An 18,468-nucleotide genomic window follows, 5' to 3' on the forward strand; every position below is an offset into this window, starting at 1 on the left:
GGCAGTCAGCTGAGAGAAGGATTTACACCCAGTATGTCTACAGCAGGGAATCTATCCACTCTACTTTCACAAACATTAACATGGCATTAGTATGTAAGATTAGGTAACCAGGAAATGTAGAGAAGGGCAGCTGCAACCAGTACTTTAACTCCCCTATCTTTGAAAGATCTCCTTGATACATGCAGAACTTAACTTGAAAACTATGTATACTTAAATTTTAGTCAGAGGAGAAATTTAACAATTTAGCAATTGAATCCTGGCCTCATTCCATTTGGTACAATAAACCATACTATCCTTTCAAGTAAGGTCAGCTATTCTAGGCCCTGAGATCTCGGACTTCAGGAGACTTGAGTTTGTAAAAGGATAATAGGAAAACTTCCAGGCTCCCAGTTTTAATTATTTTGCCTCTGAAGACATGTCTGGTCCTTAGGGTGGCTTTTTAAGTAATTATAAATATAATAAAAATAATCAAAAGCTTTTTCTCAATCCTAAATTATACATAATTTCTTACTTAAATATCGTATATGTACAAGTGGAGGAGCATATTATACTGTCATTTGTAATATGTTTAAAAATTGTTTTCTAAGTGTTGTATAAGGGACGGGTTACTAGTTGTAGAGATGGCAATCGATCCTTGCCTTATCCTACTCCTTGTACCATTATCCTCTAAAGATGTACAGAACAGGGACTCCCCTTGTGGTCCAGTGGTTAAGACTCCACGCTCCCAATGCAGTGGGCACAGGGTCCATCCCTGATCAGGGAACTAAGATTGTGCATGCTGCATGGTGCAGCCAAAAAAAAAAAAAAAGATGTACAGAACAGTGTATATTCTCCTTGATTATTTTTCATTTCAGGTTTACTGGTTCAAAGATGGGAAGCAGATTTCAAAAAGAAATGAGCACTTCAAAATGAGGCGAGAAGGAGACGGGACATGTTCTCTGTACATTGACTCCACCACCGGCGATGACGACGGCAACTACACCATCATGGCGGCCAACCCCCAGGTAGAGACGCAGGGTTCCACGCTGTACTGCACTCTGAGGAAGGAGCGGTTCATGTCATTGTGAAAAAACCTTGAGAAGTGCAAGTTACTAAGGATTTCTGAGGAAAATGAATAAGGAGCATAGAGACTGTGTAACTAGAGCACAGTATCACAACAACTTACAAGACCACTTAGCCACTGATGGGTCACGCCACCCTTCAGCCTTTGTCAAAGGACAGTAGTATCTATTCACTAAGTATATGCCCCAGACCTATTGGAGTAAATCTTGTTTTGATCAACTCATTGACTCTTGAAGAGTCAACAAATTATTCTATCAAAGAATGATTTGCGAGCTTCCCTGGTGGCGCAGTGGTTGAGGGTCCGCCTGCCGATGGCAGGGGATGCGGGTTTGTGCCCCGGTCCGGGAGGATCCCACATGCCGCAGAGAGGCTGGGCCTGTGAGCCATGGCCGCTGAGCCTGCGCATCTGGAGCCTGTGCTCTGCAACGGGAGAGGCCACAACAGTGAGAGGCCCGCATACCGGAAAAAAAAAAAAAAAAGATTTGCCATTTTTTGTTCTTTAGAGAATAAGCAAATTACTTGTGAATATTCCTCACTCATAAAAAAAATTTTTTTTGGTAAAAGTTGGAAAGCCATAATCTTTCACTTTCCTTTTTTGAAGAGACCAAGACTTAAAATTCCCCTTAAAGATATGGCAGAATAAATATCTTCAACTACTATTAGAATAGGAGGTACAGAACTATAATTTCCACTCACCCACTCCTCCTATTAAAATGTTAGTTTTGAAGATAACTTCTATTGAGGAAAGTATAAAAATACTTGACCATGATCTCTGCATGTGCCTACAAACAATGCTAAGTGCACAAGAATTCAAATTTTTTTACATTTATGTCTGTTCATTTCTCAGCTTAAAAATGAAAGTCACAAAAAAAAATAAAAAAAAAAAAAAAATGAAAGTCACAATATTCTTAAAAATCGTTTCCCCTGGAATATTAACAGTGATTTAAGGAGTTATATTGTTTTCATCCCCTCTCCAAAAAAAACTCAAATAGTTAGCCAAAAAGTTCATAATGTTCTGGTCCATAAGAATGTATATGTACTGAAAAAATGTAAAATTGTTTTTATTTATTTTAATCTCCTTCATTTTCTGTTTCTCAGGGGAGAATCAGCTGCTCTGGCCACTTGATGGTACAAGGTTTGCCCATTCGAAGTCGACTAACAGCTGCTGGTCAGCCTCACAGGTAAAGACAGTAAGAATCTCCCTTCTCTAGCCCCTCCCAAGCAGCCACCCACCACAATGATCACTCAAGTATCTGGTCTACAAATTGTCAACTAAAGTGTAGTCCTCTACCTGCAGCACCAGCATCACTTGGGAGCTTGTTGCAAATGCAGAATCCCAAGCCCCACCCAGACATACTGATCAGAATCTACATTTTAATAAGATCCCCAGGTAATTCATAAGTGCATTAAATTTGAGAAGCATTGGTCCACGGCACACTTTTAATGGTTCAAAAATTGCAACCATCAGTAGCACCTGTGCACATAATATATAAATCAGACTCTCTGAATTAAATTACCTTGTCTTTAAAAAACAGAAACCGTTAATGAGTATATGTATACTGATAAAAGATTTCTGTTGTTGTTATTGTCTCCAATATAACAGTTGTCTCCAACACAGCAACTGACTTTCCTCCTCTCCAATTTTACTAATCACTAAGAAGAAAGAGCCTGGCTTTCTCTAGAGTCTTACGGTGCCACAAAGTCTTAGCAAAGCATTTCATAGTTGCTGACGTGGATGAATTACATTAGACTTACCAAAGGGACAAAAATAGTGACCCACGTTTCAGATACAGTATTTTACCACTGTTGCAACTCTACCTTCTTGTTCAGTTTTTTTTTTTTTTCCTTCTTCAAGAACAGCTGTTACTGTGGTCAGTCTTAACCAGTTTAAGTTCATGATCCTCTTTAATGGTCTGACATAATTTATTAGCCAGGTTAAATTTTATTACTCAGAGGCACAGGGATTGCAGCTGCCTTGTTCTGGGTGATAAACAGGACTTCTCTTTTGGCTCTTATTTGAGGTTCAGATTGAATACTGATTTCTTTATTCTGAAACTTCTGAACAACTGGTCAAACCCAAGGCAAGGGGAGCTGAGTCACTGAACCCAGAATGACTTCAGAGAAAAAGAAGCTAAAGCCTGTTTATTTAATTACAGATCTCACAAGATAACCCTACAGTGGGTGAGATAGCTAGTACTTTGCTTTTTACATCAGCTCCACACTATTATTTATTATCCCTTCATGGTCCAGCCACCCCCACCCCCCAAAAAAATCTTTCTCCAGGCCCGAGAGCCATGCCTAAATGTCTATACTGTCATAAGTTTTGAAGTGGTTTCTATGCGTAATGCCTGAACATGCTTGCTGTTTTAGAGTAAGGTCCCGAGCGCAAGAAAGAGACAAAGAGCCCCTACAGGAACGATTTTTCCGACCACATTTCCTGCAGGCTCCTGGGGATATGGTAGCTCACGAGGGGCGCCTCTGTCGCCTGGACTGTAAGGTAGACTCTAGTACACCATTCTTGGTTCCAAACCTGTTCATATCTTGTATTTGTTTATTTGTATGCACCTATTTTTGTTTGTATTTGTTTTATGGTTGTTGTTTTTTTGGGGAAAGGGGACTGAGGAACAGAGAGAGAGAGAGAGAGAGAGAGAAAGAGAGAGAGAGAGAGAAAGAGAGAGAGAGAGAGCGCACTTTTTCCCCCACAAGGTTCTTTTGGAGCATTTAATACCAGACAAAAGTATTTCATAAAATCTTTAAGTGTTTATATCTTAATAAAAGTTACACTGATACTGTACCAAGTTAACTCTATGCTTGTAAAGACAACCAAAGAGGTGATGTAATTCAGACATTTTCCATATGGTACCTGGAAAGTCTTTATTACTATAAAGGCATAAGGATGATTTCTGCAACCTTGAAGTGAACTGCTGTGAGGTACAGCCTTTGAAAAAACTAGTCATGAAAAGTTGGCTCCAAGGCAGTTTATGAAAACAGAAGCTGGTTTCTCATACTACTCAACGTCCATCGCCTTTAGCTAGTCTACCTTCTAACTCTTCCACCAGAGACTAGGTTCAGTTGAACAGTATGAATATTTCTCAGTATGAACAGTAACTTAAGTCACCCCTTCTGTCCGAACGACGTAGAATGCTATGGAGATTTGGACATGAATGAGTAAAGGCTTAAGGTTACGCGTTTATAGAATCCACTTCTCTAGGTGGTTCTTGCTCTCTCATTAGTTACCTAAATAATATTTGGGATTAACTTCTTCCACCCTAAAGCCTAAAAGAAACCCATGACTGGGTCCCACCCCCAAAGGTTCTGATTTAATATAGTAAGTGGGCACCAGGATTGTCAAATACTCCTCATGTGATTATGACACACAGTCAGCTTTGAGAACACTGGTTTAATGTCTGTGCCTTTCTTGACTACCTGTTGCTTATTAGGTGTGTAAGTAATATCTCTGAAACTGATCCCACAGGCTTATTTCATCTATCTATTTAGCTTTTTAATTCTTACTCATTCTAATCTAGAATATAATCATGACCCGAATTGGGGTCCAAATACTATACGGCTTAAATGCATGAGGCCACCCATCTAGACCCCCTTGTCCCTATGCTCCTGAGGAGAGGTTTCTCAGCACTGACGCTCCATTGCTTTCGATGTGGTGCCAGACAAGGATAAAGAGTTCAGCCACCAAATAAACCTGTCTGTCATCGATCTGTCATTTGCCTCGTCTGTCCTGTTGCTTATTAGGTGAGTGGCTTGCCGCCTCCGGAGCTGACGTGGCTGCTCAACGGCCAGCCTGTGCTCCCTGACACCTCCCACAAGATGCTGGTCAGGGAGACTGGAGTCCACTCTTTGCTCATTGACCCGCTCACTCAACGTGACGCAGGGACCTACACCTGTGTTGCTACCAACAAAACCGGGCAGAATTCCTTTAGTCTGGACCTCACTGTAGTAGGTAAGGTTTGCTGCTGGGACCCCTAAACGTAACTCCGTCCAAGGTGATTACGGTAACATGCAGAGCCTCTGATGTAATCCCTTAGTCCTTTGTCCCATGGAGTCTCATCTTAGTTTCTCCTTCACTGTAATAAGGGCCATGTTTCCTACGTTGCTTTCGAAAACATATCAGTAAGCTAAACACATAATCTGGTACTTTGTGTATATCATGCTTGCAATAAATGGTAGTCATTGTAATTACTAATTGACTATCACTAAATTCAGGTCACTTGCCCTATAGCCCATCGCTCCTGGAACACTCCAGGGTCTCCCCCCACCCCAAGCTTCCATGCCTTGGCATCCGTGGTCCCTCTACGTGGAATGCCCTTCTTTGCCTAGCAACCTCCTACTCATTCTCTAAGACTTAATTCAAATGTCACCACAAAGGCACAGTGGATCCACCAGGTTACATCCTCCTCTGTTTCCATAGCACTTAGTAAAGGAGAGACTCTTACAGCACTCATGGCTTCGGTGTAACTATTTCCCCTTTTGCCTCCCTGAAGACACCATGAGCCTCTGAGGTCAGAGATTCTGACGTTCTTCTGTGTATCTCTGACGTCTGACTCAGTGCCTGGAATGTGGAAGGCACTTGAATCTGTAACTACACAACCAAACCCTTACCTTATAAGATGATGTGAACAAAACACTGTCATGTCCACAGATAAGGACAAGTCACTGTCACCTGGGAGGTGTCAGCCCCTCGGGGCAGTAGCCCAGCCAGAATTAGATTTCAGAATGTATGAAATCTTGTGCTGGGCTTTCTCCCGCTGTCTCCCTCGTATGGCCCCTGAAGGAAATCAGGGTAGCTTCAGAATGCTAATCCTCTCTCTAAGCTAGTAGCTGTCTCCTCAGTATATTTTTTTCTTTTTCTCATCGTTAATTCCATCTCACCAACAGAGTAGGAAAAGCTCATTCTGCGAGGATACGGTGATTGAGGCTTTTACTCTTTTCCCACTATTTTGCTATTGACTAGGGGAACCCTGAGATACGAGGTAGCTTTGCCTTAATTGGTTCTGTGGGGGGAACAAAGCCTCCTTAGGAAGCATAATTTGTGTGTGTGATTTTTTTTAAATAGTATACTTCTTTCAACTTTTCTGTAGCTATAAAATTTTTCAAGGTAAAAAGTTGAGGGAAAATTAATATATCTTCTACAAAATAAACTCCTCTAAAAAAGAAAAAAGAGATCTATTTAGTACATATAATATACTGTTTCTCAAAATTTACTGCTGAGCAATAAAAGAAACTCCCTCAATTCCACACCTACCATATGCATCCCATGTGTGTGACCCAAATCCTTAAGTGTAGTCCCTCATAAGATAGGCAGAGACAGTTTCCTCATTTCTTTTTTATCAATCTTCATTTCTGGAGCTTTTACCAAGGCAGTGATCTTCACTAAGAGGCTTGAGACGTGTTGTAAAGAAGAGGCAAAGGTGGGTAGGTGCTCACTCTGCTAGATTCCAGAACTGTAATTTGTTTGAGGCATGGACCCCAAGGCACTTACTCTTCAAACTAGCACTGCCCTTCTCTCATTCAGCCAAAGAAGTGAAGAAAGCACCTGTAATCCTGGAGAAACTGCAGAACAGCGGTGTTCCCGAAGGCCACCCAGTGAGACTGGAGTGCCGGGTGATAGGCATGCCTCCACCTGTGTTCTACTGGAAGAAAGACAATGAGACCATCCCCTTCACCAGAGAGAGGATCAGGTACAGGCTCCACCCTCGGTCAAGTTCACTGAGGCTTGTCAGGCCGCCCAGATAAGTCTGTAGCCTTTTGAATCTGGTTTCTTTCACTTAGCATAATGTATTTGTTTCACACGTTACTGTGCTTATCAAGAATTTATTCCTTTCTGTTGCTGAGGGGTAGCGCACTGTACAGATGTCCCACAGTTTTAAAACCTTAATTTTTTAAGCTTAAAAAGGTATGAGGAATTTATAAAGATTGTGCCTATTTTTTGTCATGTGTCTTCAGTCATATTAGCATACAGAAAACCTTTTGACAGTAAAAAGCTAAAATAAAATAAAGCAAAATAAAATATTAAAGTAATACTCCTTCTCCATCCATCACTACATGGCTGTTTTTTAAGTAACTTTAAGGATCCAGTTTCTGAAAGTGGGTGCTTTCCTTAATTTCCCCTAACCATCCTTCATTCTTTGCCATTTTGGTTTTATGCTACAAAGGCAGCTTATGTACAGAAATTTCTACTGAGAATTATTTCTTCACAGTAAACTGAATTTGTCCTAGAAAATATTGGGTTTTACAGAATCTGGGCATCTAAAAAAGTCTATGTACATATAGGTCAGGGTTTTTCTCTGGTAAAATATAAGCAAGAACAGAGAATATTCTTGAGTTAACACTTAAGTGTAAATTAATGAAACGTGTCAAACACAGCCTGAAATTCTGATGTAATTATCTAGGATTGCAATATGCAGTCAAGGTTAGTTAAGAACTACTGACATAGAGAAAACAGAAGGAAAGAACATGCTGATTTGCTCCTGAACTGTATTAAGCTAAATGCTGCACATGCCCAGTTGGATATATTAAGAAATACCCCCTCCACCTTAAAGACTGCATACAAAAACTATTAGAACTGATAAACAAATTCAGCAAGGTAGCAGGATACAAGATTAACATACAGAAATCTGTTGCATTTCTTTACACTAACAATGAAATATCAGAAAGAGAAAGTAAAGAAAAACTTTACTTTAAAAGTAAAGAAAAAAAAAATCCATTTTAAAATTGTATCAAAAAACATAAAGTACTTAGGAATAAACCTGACCAAGGAAGTGAAAGACTTGTACGCTGAGAACTATAAACATGGATAAAGGAAACTGAAGATGCTACACAGAAACGGAAAGATGTCCCATGCTCTTGGATATCCCAGCGTGGTATTGGCACAAAAACAGCCATATGGATCAATGGAACAGAATACAGAGCCCATAAATAAACCTACACACCTAGAGCCAATTAATCTTCGACAAAGGAGGCAAGAATATACAATGGAGAAAAGACAGTCTCTTTAGCAAGTGGTGTTGGGAAAGCTGGACAGCCGCATGTAAATCAATGAAGTTAGAACACTCGCTCACACCATACACAAAAATAAACTCAAAATGGATTAAAGACTTAAATATAAGACATGACACCATAAAATTCCTAGAAGAGAACATAGGCAAAACATTCACTGATATAAATCATGCCAATGTTTTCTTAGGTCAGTCTCCCAAGGCAACACTGTAGAAATAAAAGCAAAAATAAACAAATGGGACCTAATGAAACTTATAAGCTTTTGCAGAGCACAGGAAACCATAAACAAAATGAAATGAAAACATACAGAACGAGAGTAGATATTTGCAAACAATGTGACCAACAAGGGCTTAATTTCCAAAATATACAAACAGCTCATACAGCTCAATGTCAAAAAACAAACAACCCAATCAAAAACTGGGCAGAAGACCTAAATAAACATTTCTCCAAAGAACACAGCCAGATGCCAACAGGCGCATGAAAAGATGCTCAACACTGCTAATTATTAAAGAAATTCAAATCAAAACTACAATGAGGTATCACCTCACACCAGTCAGAATGGCCATCATCAAAAAGTCTAAAAATAATAAATGATGGAGAGGGTGTGGAGAAAAGGGAACCCTCCTACACTGTTGGTGAGAATATAAATTGGTGCAGCCACTATGTAGAACAGTATGGAGGTTCCTTTAAAAACTAAAAATAGAGTTACCATATGATCCAGCAATCCCACTCCTGGGCATATATCCAGAAAAGACAAAAACTCTAATTCAAAAAGATACATGCACCCCAATGTCCACAGCGGCACTATTTACAATAGCCAAAACATGGAAGCAATTTGAGTGTCCATCAACAGATGAATGGATAAAGAAGTTGTGGTATATATATATATATATATATACACATACATACACACACACACATACATACATACACACAATGGAATATTACTCACCCATAAAAAAGAATGAAATAATGCCATTCGCAGCAACATGGGTGGACCTAGAGATTATCATACTAAGTGAAGTAAGACAGAGAAAGACAAATATCATATGATATCACTTATATGTGGAATCTAAAAAAATGATACAAATGAACTTATTTACAAAACAGAAATAGACCCACAGATGTAGAAAACAAACTTAATGTTACCAAAGGGGAAAGGGTGGGGGGAGGGATAGATTAGGAGTTTAGGATTAACAGATACACACTACTATATATAAAATAGATAAACAACAAGGCCCTACTGTATAGCACAGGGAACTATATTCAGTACCTTGTAATAAATCTATAATGGAGAAGAATCTGAAAAAGTTATATGTATAACTGAATCACTTTGCTGTACACCAGAAACTAACACAGCATTGTAAATCAATGATACTTCAATTAGAAAGAAAGAAAGAGAGGGAGGGAGGGAGGGAGGGAGGGAGGGAGGGAGGAAGGGAGGAAGGAAGGAAGGAAGGAAGGAAGGAAGGAAGGAAGGAAGGAAGGAAGGAAGGAAGGAAGAAAAGAAAAGACCCCACCCACGCTAACAGTCCATCCATCCCTGGACTCTCGTTTTGGTCTACTTTCCCGTAGCTTTTTAACAAAGTTCTTATTGCAATGTCCAGCCTGGTTCGGAAAAGAGATTTTCTCTGTACTTTGGTTGTGACAAGTGGGAGTCCTCCTGGGAGGAGAGTGGAGAGGGCAAGAACAGGTCTCAGCCATGGCTACCGACCCTCTTCTTTCCACCTTCAAGTTTGCCCCTGATGCTTGCTTCCAGCTGAATCCCCTTCCCTCCTGCTAGGGTCAGGGAGGCGAGGAGAAGCACTGCACTGCCTGACTTGCCCGAGTTTCCCGGAGCCCTAAACTCGACAAGGCCGCTTCTGCCCCCAGATGCAATACGGATACATTCTTTCTTTTCTCCAGCATGCACCAGGACACAACTGGGTATGTCTGCCTCCTCATTCAGCCAGCCAAGAAATCAGACGCTGGATGGTACACATTGTCAGCCAAGAATGAAGCCGGCATCGTGTCATGCACTGCCAGGTTGGATATATATGGTAAGTATAATGGCATCGGTTGATCTGTGTGGACAGGCAGCTTAAAAATCTTTTTGGGGGGAATTCTCTGGTTGTCCAATGGTTAGAACTTGGCGCTTTCACTGACTAGGCCCCGGGTCAGTCCCTGGTCAGGGAACTGAGATCCCGCAAGCTGCACGGCGTGGCCAAAAACATCTTTTTTCTTTTAGGATAGGTGTAGTATGTTTTCATAAATGAATTGGTTAGATCATATTTTAGTGCTTAAGAGATGGATTTTTTAAGTCATTTTATCCTGGTCACCTCAGGCTTCTGCACACTCTTTCATTTCACTAGAAGGTTAATCTTCTTCCAAAAGAGGTTAATTTTTCTGTACTTCTAATACTAGGAATTACAACTACTTCAGAGTGTACCTGTGCTTGTACTTCTAATCACCCAGCATCTTCATGCCATCTCCTTGCTGCCATGGGTCACCCACTGGAACTCCCTCCCCACTGCCTGTTATTCCCCAGTCACACCACCACCCAGCAGAATTTTCCAGACCCTATTCATTTGTTAATTAATTCCACAAATATTTACTAATTCCACAAATATTTATTACTCCAATCTCACAATCAGACTAATAATAGAGAGCTGTCCTAATGATACTGATATCAGATGACTTTTGTACAGTGACTTGTAATTTATGAAATGGCACCCTAAGATCCTCCTAAACCCATGAGATTATAATAATTGTTGTTACCCTCATTTAAATGCAGAAGAAATGCAGAGACTCAGAGAGATTAAGTGACTACAGCTGGAATGCAAATCCAGGTTTTATATCATTCCTTTGAGCCATGTTTCTAATTTTCAAAAACATTTAACAAATTAATCTTTATTAATGTATTTGTGTACTCTACTCCTCTCCTCTATAATTTTGACATTAACTGGTATTTTTGAAGACATATTCCTTAACCCAAGAGTAAACCTTTTTTTCCCCCCTCTTTTAAAAGAACTAATTTGTTGGCTTAATAAGTTTCTTATTCACTACTGGTTTAACATGATTAATCAGAATAACAAATAAGAAACAGTAACTCTGCCTAGAACCTGAGGTCCCTGCTATTTATAGGTGCACCCGCCTCCCCCCCTTTTTCATTTTTTTGGCCGTGCCGCGCGCCATGCAGGATCTTAATTCCCCCACCAGGGATCGAACCCGTGCCCCCCTGCAGTGGAAGCGCGGGGTCTTAACCGCTGGACCGCCAGGTACCTCCTTTCTTTGGTACCATACAGGAGGGGTCTTGGCCTGCCATTTTCCCTAAGTCTAATATTTAGAGAAAATACATAGCTTTCTGGTTATCTTCCTTAATTCGTGGACTTGAAAAGAAATTCAGCCGTGAGGGACGCTGGCTCGAATGTACTTTCCCCTGGGAGGATCCGAGGAGAGACACGCCAGTGATATGTTTCTTAATCCAGGCTAATGCCTTACCATTTCACCCACTTCATCATGTCAGAAGGAAACAGGTCTCCAACTAAGAAACTCATACCAATAAGCCCTGAAACTGATGACTCTTGTCGCAGTCCTGCTCATCCGCGGCGGAGTCCCCAGTTCAGTTAGTCCTGGCTCACCTCTCCCTGGCTCCCGTCCTGATTCCACAGCACTAACAACGCGAAGCGCTGAATCCCCAGCTGGGACCGGGGAGTGGGGCAAAGCATGGAGGATTGGGGGTAAAATCAATCCCGTACGGCCCCCCGCAATCACTTCCTACCTGTCCGAGGAACGGGGACAGTACGCATCCGTCTCTCTTCGAAAAGAGGGCTTCTAATAGTACCTGCTATCAGGTTAAGGTGTCCGAGAGAGCCAGGAAAGGCTAAGGGGCGGAGGGCGGCGGGGAGGGACTTAAACCAGTTCATGGCTGCCTTACTGAGTGCCTGCTCTCTCGTGGAATCGCTGTAAGTTTTGTCCTGTTTTGTACCTTTCAAATTTTGATTTTATCAATTCACTCAGAGGCATTTAGATCCCGAAAAACTTATTCAAAAGAATGAAATCAACAAAGGACCCGTTTATAAGTGGGAATGCTACAAGGGTCCATAGCTTCGTAGGACCCAGAGCGTCCATGTTTCCCACCTGGTGCTTCCCCTTCTCCACAGCAAGGTTCTTGGAAACCTCATGAGAAGACTGCTTGGTAATTTCTGAATCAGTGACAACACACAGGACTGAGCAGCTTGGATGGATATTTCATTCAGGCCATGTTCAAGCCTAAGGATCCTGGCTGCTAAAACCAGTGTCCCCTTTGGACAGTGCTTGGTGAACGTGGAAATTCTAATATTCCCTTTTGTCCCTGAACCATGGTTGATTGCACATAAGTTACTTTTCAGTCTTCTTGCTGTAGCTCATTAGAACCTGATTAGGGCGGTAGGTAGGTGATCAATGATTAGTATGATCAGGTGTGCGGTCAGAGGTCTGGACTCATCTTTTGGCTTCCATTTCCATAGATTTCTCATCTCCACCTTCTGAGGTGCCCTGCCTTGAGAGCCTACCGCCCTCTCTACACCGCCCTCCACCCAGCAGACTCCATGCTAGGTCAGGAGAACATTTTGAGAAATCACCCTAGTCACCCACTGTTCCTTCTTACAGTCCCAGATTTTACTGGATTAGAATCATAGGGTTTGGAATTAGGGGATTAAAAAATCACCAGCCCAATTTCCCTCTTCCCGACAGGGAAGGAGAGATTTTATTTCTCTCTTTTACAAATGAGGCATTTCAGACCCAGATATATTTCAATGCTTTACTAAGATCCCACAGAAAGTGTTGGAATGAGCACAGAATGCACCCCTGACGTGTACCTGCTAGACTGTATTCCTTTGATTGTAACACATTATTTGGTCCATTTTCCAGCTCAGTGGCACCACCAGATCCCACCACCCATGTCTGTCCGGCCCAGTGGCAGTCGCTACGGATCTCTCACCAGTAAAGGACTTGACATTTTCTCTGCTTTCTCCTCCATGGAAAGCACAATGGTGTATTCATGCTCTTCTCGGAGTGTAGTGGAGAGTGATGAACTTTAAGAATGTCTGGGTGCCTGCTGTGTAAGGGGGTGGACTGTGGAGGGGGAAGGAAGACCAGCCAGATAAGATGGTTTCCAAGCAACTGGATTTGAGTAAGTTCCCACACTGCCCGACCTGTGGCAAGGAGAGCTTTGAGTAAGTCAGCTGGGGACTCGTGCATTCTCAGCTCAGGGAGAGATGGAGGGCTGTGCCTTTTAAGATTCCAACAAAATGAGAAGACAATACCGCTGAACCAAAGATGTCATGCAGCTGCCATCCACTGCTTTGGGAAAAAGCTAGCATGCTTCCCTGGCCCCTGCTGCGTTGGGGTATTCAGGCCCTCCTAGGAGCAATTAGGGGTCAGATGCTTGGGCTGAGAGGAGTTGGACAGTAGTGACCTTAGGAATCACTAACTCACTAAACAATGCAAAGGAAAAAGTCAGGGGGGTCTCCACCACCTTTCACTGATTGCATCCATAGCAGTAGTTTTGGTGGATTGATTAAATCAGCTTCTACTTAGCACTAGGAGTCTGTGCCATACAACTCACATACGTGGAGAAGCACTTTTGATTTGCTTACCCTGGGTGTACTGAGCCACATAATAAAGTGCCAAAATGTGATTGAGATACAAAAAAAAAAAAAAAAATCACTGGAACACTAAATATTGCACAGTGCACTTATTCTACAGCCAAAACAGGGACCCACCACCCTGCCTGTACCATTTTCTTTTGGATACAATGGTAAGTGGGTTTTTTTCTGACTATATATATATATATATATATATATCCCTAGGCTCTAGAACTAAAGGGTTGTTAATAAACCAACCAGAAGGAAATCTTCTGCGGGGTCTTCTGCGGGGTCACTTTTAAAACTACAAGCTTCAGTTGCCACTTGCAAAAATATTCAGGCATCATCATCATCTGCCCAGAGAATATTGGCTCTCCCGCTTCTCCCCTTGCCCCCAAAGTCTGCAAGTATATGAAGCAGTGAGAAAGGAAGAAATGCAAACTAGAAGAGGAAGTGATGGGAGAGTGGTTTTTGTTTTTTCATTTGCCCGAGCAAAGCAGTGGCTGTAGAGGGAGAGGTCTTTAATAGTTGTGAACTGCTCTGAGATCATTAGTCAAATTGCATTTTCTGTACAGAAAATATTATGCTAACTGAGAAAGTGGGAGGGACAGGGAATGTGCATCTTTATTCTAACCCACTAATTCAAAACCTGCCTCTCCACTTAAGGAATTTTTAGACTTAAGTTCACTGTGATATCCCAGTGCCTAGAAGAGTGCTTAGCACAAAGTAGACATTCAATAACTATTTGTTGGATGAATGAATCTTATATTAGAGAAATCTACAATGTATGCACCAGTCAAAAAATTGCCCTAGGGATGGTCATCACGGCACGGTTTGCTCCAGATTCACCAGGGAAATGAATTGGAGTCTCTGTTACCAACTCCTTGTGCCCAAGTCCTTGGTGTTCTCTGAGCCAGACATCCTCAGCTGGCATCTTACTCAAGTGAACAAATAGTAATTGCTTAGAAAGGCTTGAAATTTTCTTCACTTCAAGGCAAGGATTTCCAGTATAAAAATAAATTCATTCACTCAAAAACTCATTTGTGTGTCCACTCTGTATAAGACGCTATGCTAGAGACTATGGGCCATACACAAATATGATAAGACACAGTCCCTGCCTGCAGAAAGCTTACAATCTAGTGGGGGAGGTAAGAAAAAAGGCATGTCAAGTGCTGCTTCTTTGGCCAAAAGTCTATTTTTTATTAAAGGGAAGTTTCTAGTACTCTTCATCCTGTATTTTTCCTGACTCTAAAATCATCTTAATTATTTTCAATCTTTATTTCTTAATTAAATAAAAAACCATAAGTTACATCCTTAAGAAATAAAGATTTCAGCCAATTATTTAGCAGAATTATTAGACTTTTTCCTTTCTTATGTATGCAGGAACAATAGTAAAAGTATAGGCAACTGTAATGAAATTGAATGCATTCCATACAGAATGCACCCTGTAAAATATTCTGTTTCTATATTGGCTTCTATTATCAAATCTCTTTATGACCAAAGAGCATTTTCTAACTCCAGGACTGCTTCTCCACAGCTGGACACCCAACCTCCTCATCACATCTATTAATGTAAACTCTAGACAGTCTCCTATGAGAGGATATTCTTCATCTCTCTATGTATTCGCTTTCCGAATATTTTTTTTCTGAATCTTTTTTATCTGTTGTTTTAGTGTTCAACAGTGAACTATGATAAATATTACATTTGGCCACTAGATGGCACTGTCGAACCTAAAATATAACAAGCTTTAAAATTCCTCGAATTTGAACTTCCGGATTATGTTACAGGAAAGTTTCTCAACCTCAGCACTCTTGACATTTGGGGCTGGATAATTCGTTGTTGTGAGGGACTATCCTGCACGCTGGAGGATGTTTAGCAGCATCCTTGGCTTCTATTCACTGGATGCCAATAGCAGAGCAACCCCTCCCCAAGTTGTGGCCACCCGAAATGTCCCCAGACATTGCCATATATTCCCCGGGAGGCAGGATCCTCTTTGTTGAGAACTACTGTGTTGAACAAATCCAAATTCTATTGGAATTCAATTACAACGAGGAATACTTATATAAGAAATTTTAGTTCTGCTGGATATGTGTGGACTCAACATATCCAAAATCAGATTCATCATCTTCCCTTTCATAAACCATTCATCATCCTAGTTTAATGATTTCTATTAATGGCACCATCACAGTCCTAGTAATCCAAATAAAGAGTATCCAAATCATTTTTTGCTTCCTCTAATCAATTGACAAATCATGTTAATTCTAACTCGATTATTTCTTTTATATTCAGGCCTTCTTTCTGTCCCCCTGTGGTTCCCCAGTTCAGACTTTCATTACTCTCTTAATTTCCCTCAATTCTTCTGACTTCAGCCATAATAAGAGACTTCTAATTGGTCTTCCTGCCTCTAGTCCTGCTTTTTCTCCCACTCAAATCTAGCTGAGATCTCAGCATCAGATCATTCTTCCTGAAGTACTGCTCCAATCATATCATTCCCCAATTTTCGAACCCCCAGTGGCTCCTTGGAGCCAACCCAGGCCAGCTGTTCTGTCCTGTGCTACTCAAGCCTTGCTTCAATATGATCCCAAAGCTTTTTATCCATTACTCAGAAAACACACCCAGTGCACCAGCAAAGTTAACACAGGCCTCAGCTTTCCAGCCACACGGCTCTTTTTCGCCTCCAGCTGGAAGGCTTTCTCCCCAATCCCCACCTACAGAAACCTTACCTGTTCCTTAAACATCTCAAATGCTACTTTACTGCCTCTATGAAATATTTTCTGACCCCCCCCAGACCCCAATAAAATATAATTCTACTTTTTTTGAAATCTTATAGCAAATTTCTTGAGTCTGGAAAAAGAGAAGATGAATTTGTATAGTATTTTATATAAAACACAGCCTCTATATACCTGCCTGACTCTCCCCTTGCACTAGCCCAGTCTTGCCTGCACTAGATTTTAGCTATTTGTTAGTAAGGACTGTGTCAAAAGTTTGCCTTATACAGAGTAGGCACTCAATAAACATTTATTGACCTAAATTGGACTTTAAAATTCTATGTAAGTCAGTATGTTTCCATATAAAATGAATTGAGTCCAGAGCAGTGGTTTTTAACCTTGGCACACTAGAATCTCCTGGGGAACTTTAAAAAATCCCAATAGCCATGCCACAACCCCAAATCACTGTCATAAGTTCTGGGGTTCTGGCATAGGCATCAGTATTTTTAAAGCTTCCCAGGTGATTCCAACGAGCAAGTGAGATTGAGAAGAATCATTTTATTACCATGATTTGATCACAGAACTTACCCTAAAAGGTCCGAAGGGCTGCAGATAGCATAGGCTGTAGCGTTGGCGTCAGTGAAGAATGTACTTCCTCCTTGTTGCACGTGCAGTGCATGTCTGGAAAGTAGAAATAAACATGCACTTTGGCCTTATTAGATCCTACTATTTTGCACTACACTTGTTGGACATGCAGCATTCATGAAGCCCTCGGAGAAATCTCCAAAACTGCAAAAATGGCCCGGGGAAAGAGGGAAAGTTGGTACAATCCTTCTGGCCCTTTTTTCAAAAAGCTATGCAGATCTCATAAGCACCCTTCTTTCCAAACAAGTGAAGGGCTTTTCATAATTTGGTTAGTCATGGAAATGGGGATCAGAGGGAAAATGGAGAAAGAAAATGCAGCATTAAAACCAAACCGCCAGACTTCCCTGGTGGCACAGTACTTAAGAATATGCCTGCCAATGCAGGGACACGGGTTTGAGCCCTGGTCCAGGAAGATCCCACATGCCATGGAGCGACTAAGCCCGTGCGCCACAACTACTGAAGCTGGCGTGCCTAGAGCCCATGCTCCGCCACAAGAGAAGCCACCGCAATGAGAAGCCTGCACACCAAAACGAAGACCCAATGCAGCCAAAGATAAATAAATTAATTAATTAAAAAAAAAAAACCAAACCGCCAAGCAGCTAATAGAAGAAAGACTACTTCCTCCTTTTTTGTGTCTACATGTCCAAGCTACAGTGTCTGAGCTCCTTTCTGCTTCTATCCCCATTCCGTGTTTTTCTCTGAGATGCCCTGTGCCCCATGTTCTGTAACCCCCCATGCTGTAACCCATCCCCTCACCGCTTCCCCACAACCTGCCAACATGCCTCATGCTCCAAAATGACCTAACTCCTGTTCCATGCATCTTGGCTTAGGGATCAGAAGAAAGCAGTCCAATTGAACAAATCCTGAATGCCTGAGAGTCTAACTTCACAGAGGAGCTGAGCTTTTAAAAGCAGTTGCTTCTTACTTCCATCAACTTCTAATAGATGGAACTGCTGGCAAAAGGAAAAAAAAAAAAAAATCAGGCCGGGAGGGGAGGTCTAGAAAACTGAGTCAGACATCCAAGTTATTCTGGTTGATCACAGCCTCCTCCTGTCCTCTTCCTCCCTACACACTCCCAAAGAACCTTCCAAGCTGAGATCCTGGCCTGAGTCTGTTTGTATATGGGCTATTTATAAGTTGGTTGTAAACTCAAAGGCAAATTTATTCATAATGACCTTTATTCAAGGTCCCTTCAGGGGTAACCTGGACTCAAAGTATTTCCACTTATGGTCGAGTTGAAAATCACTGGGCCTCACCAGGAAGATGAACAGATACTTAGATTGCAATAGAGCTTGTTGAAGTCCTTTTCACCACTGATTGCCTTTTCTTGTTTTAAGTGGATCAATATTTCAGAAAGTTAATTACTGAAGCATTGCTTGAAGAATGCCAAGCATCTTCTAAACTTTGACAATGCAGTGGTCATCAGTATGCTT

General features: G+C 41.4%; 1 protein-coding gene across 4 annotated transcripts in view; it reads left to right on the forward strand.

Annotated features, from left to right (window-relative positions):
- MYPN (myopalladin) overlaps positions 1-14,718 on the forward strand; it is a 79,846-nt gene extending 65,128 nt beyond the window's left edge. For 2 of the 4 annotated variants that reach the window (XM_032608387.1, XM_032608384.1), the window contains 7 exons: positions 855-1,004; positions 2,161-2,243; positions 3,433-3,559; positions 4,813-5,020; positions 6,593-6,758; positions 9,982-10,115; positions 12,967-14,718. In XM_032608387.1, coding sequence (XP_032464278.1) covers positions 855-1,004; positions 2,161-2,243; positions 3,433-3,559; positions 4,813-5,020; positions 6,593-6,758; positions 9,982-10,115; positions 12,967-13,136 — 1,038 coding nt within the window. In that variant the 3' untranslated portion in view covers positions 13,137-14,718. The remainder of the gene's footprint in view (positions 1-854; positions 1,005-2,160; positions 2,244-3,432; positions 3,560-4,812; positions 5,021-6,592; positions 6,759-9,981; positions 10,116-12,966) is intronic. The other 2 variants (XM_032608386.1, XM_032608388.1) reach the window with 1 other exon arrangement.
- The last annotated feature ends 3,750 nt before the right edge of the window (positions 14,719-18,468 follow it).

This window comes from Phocoena sinus, chromosome 16, assembly GCF_008692025.1.
Source record: "Phocoena sinus isolate mPhoSin1 chromosome 16, mPhoSin1.pri, whole genome shotgun sequence".
NCBI lineage: Eukaryota > Metazoa > Chordata > Mammalia > Artiodactyla > Phocoenidae > Phocoena > Phocoena sinus.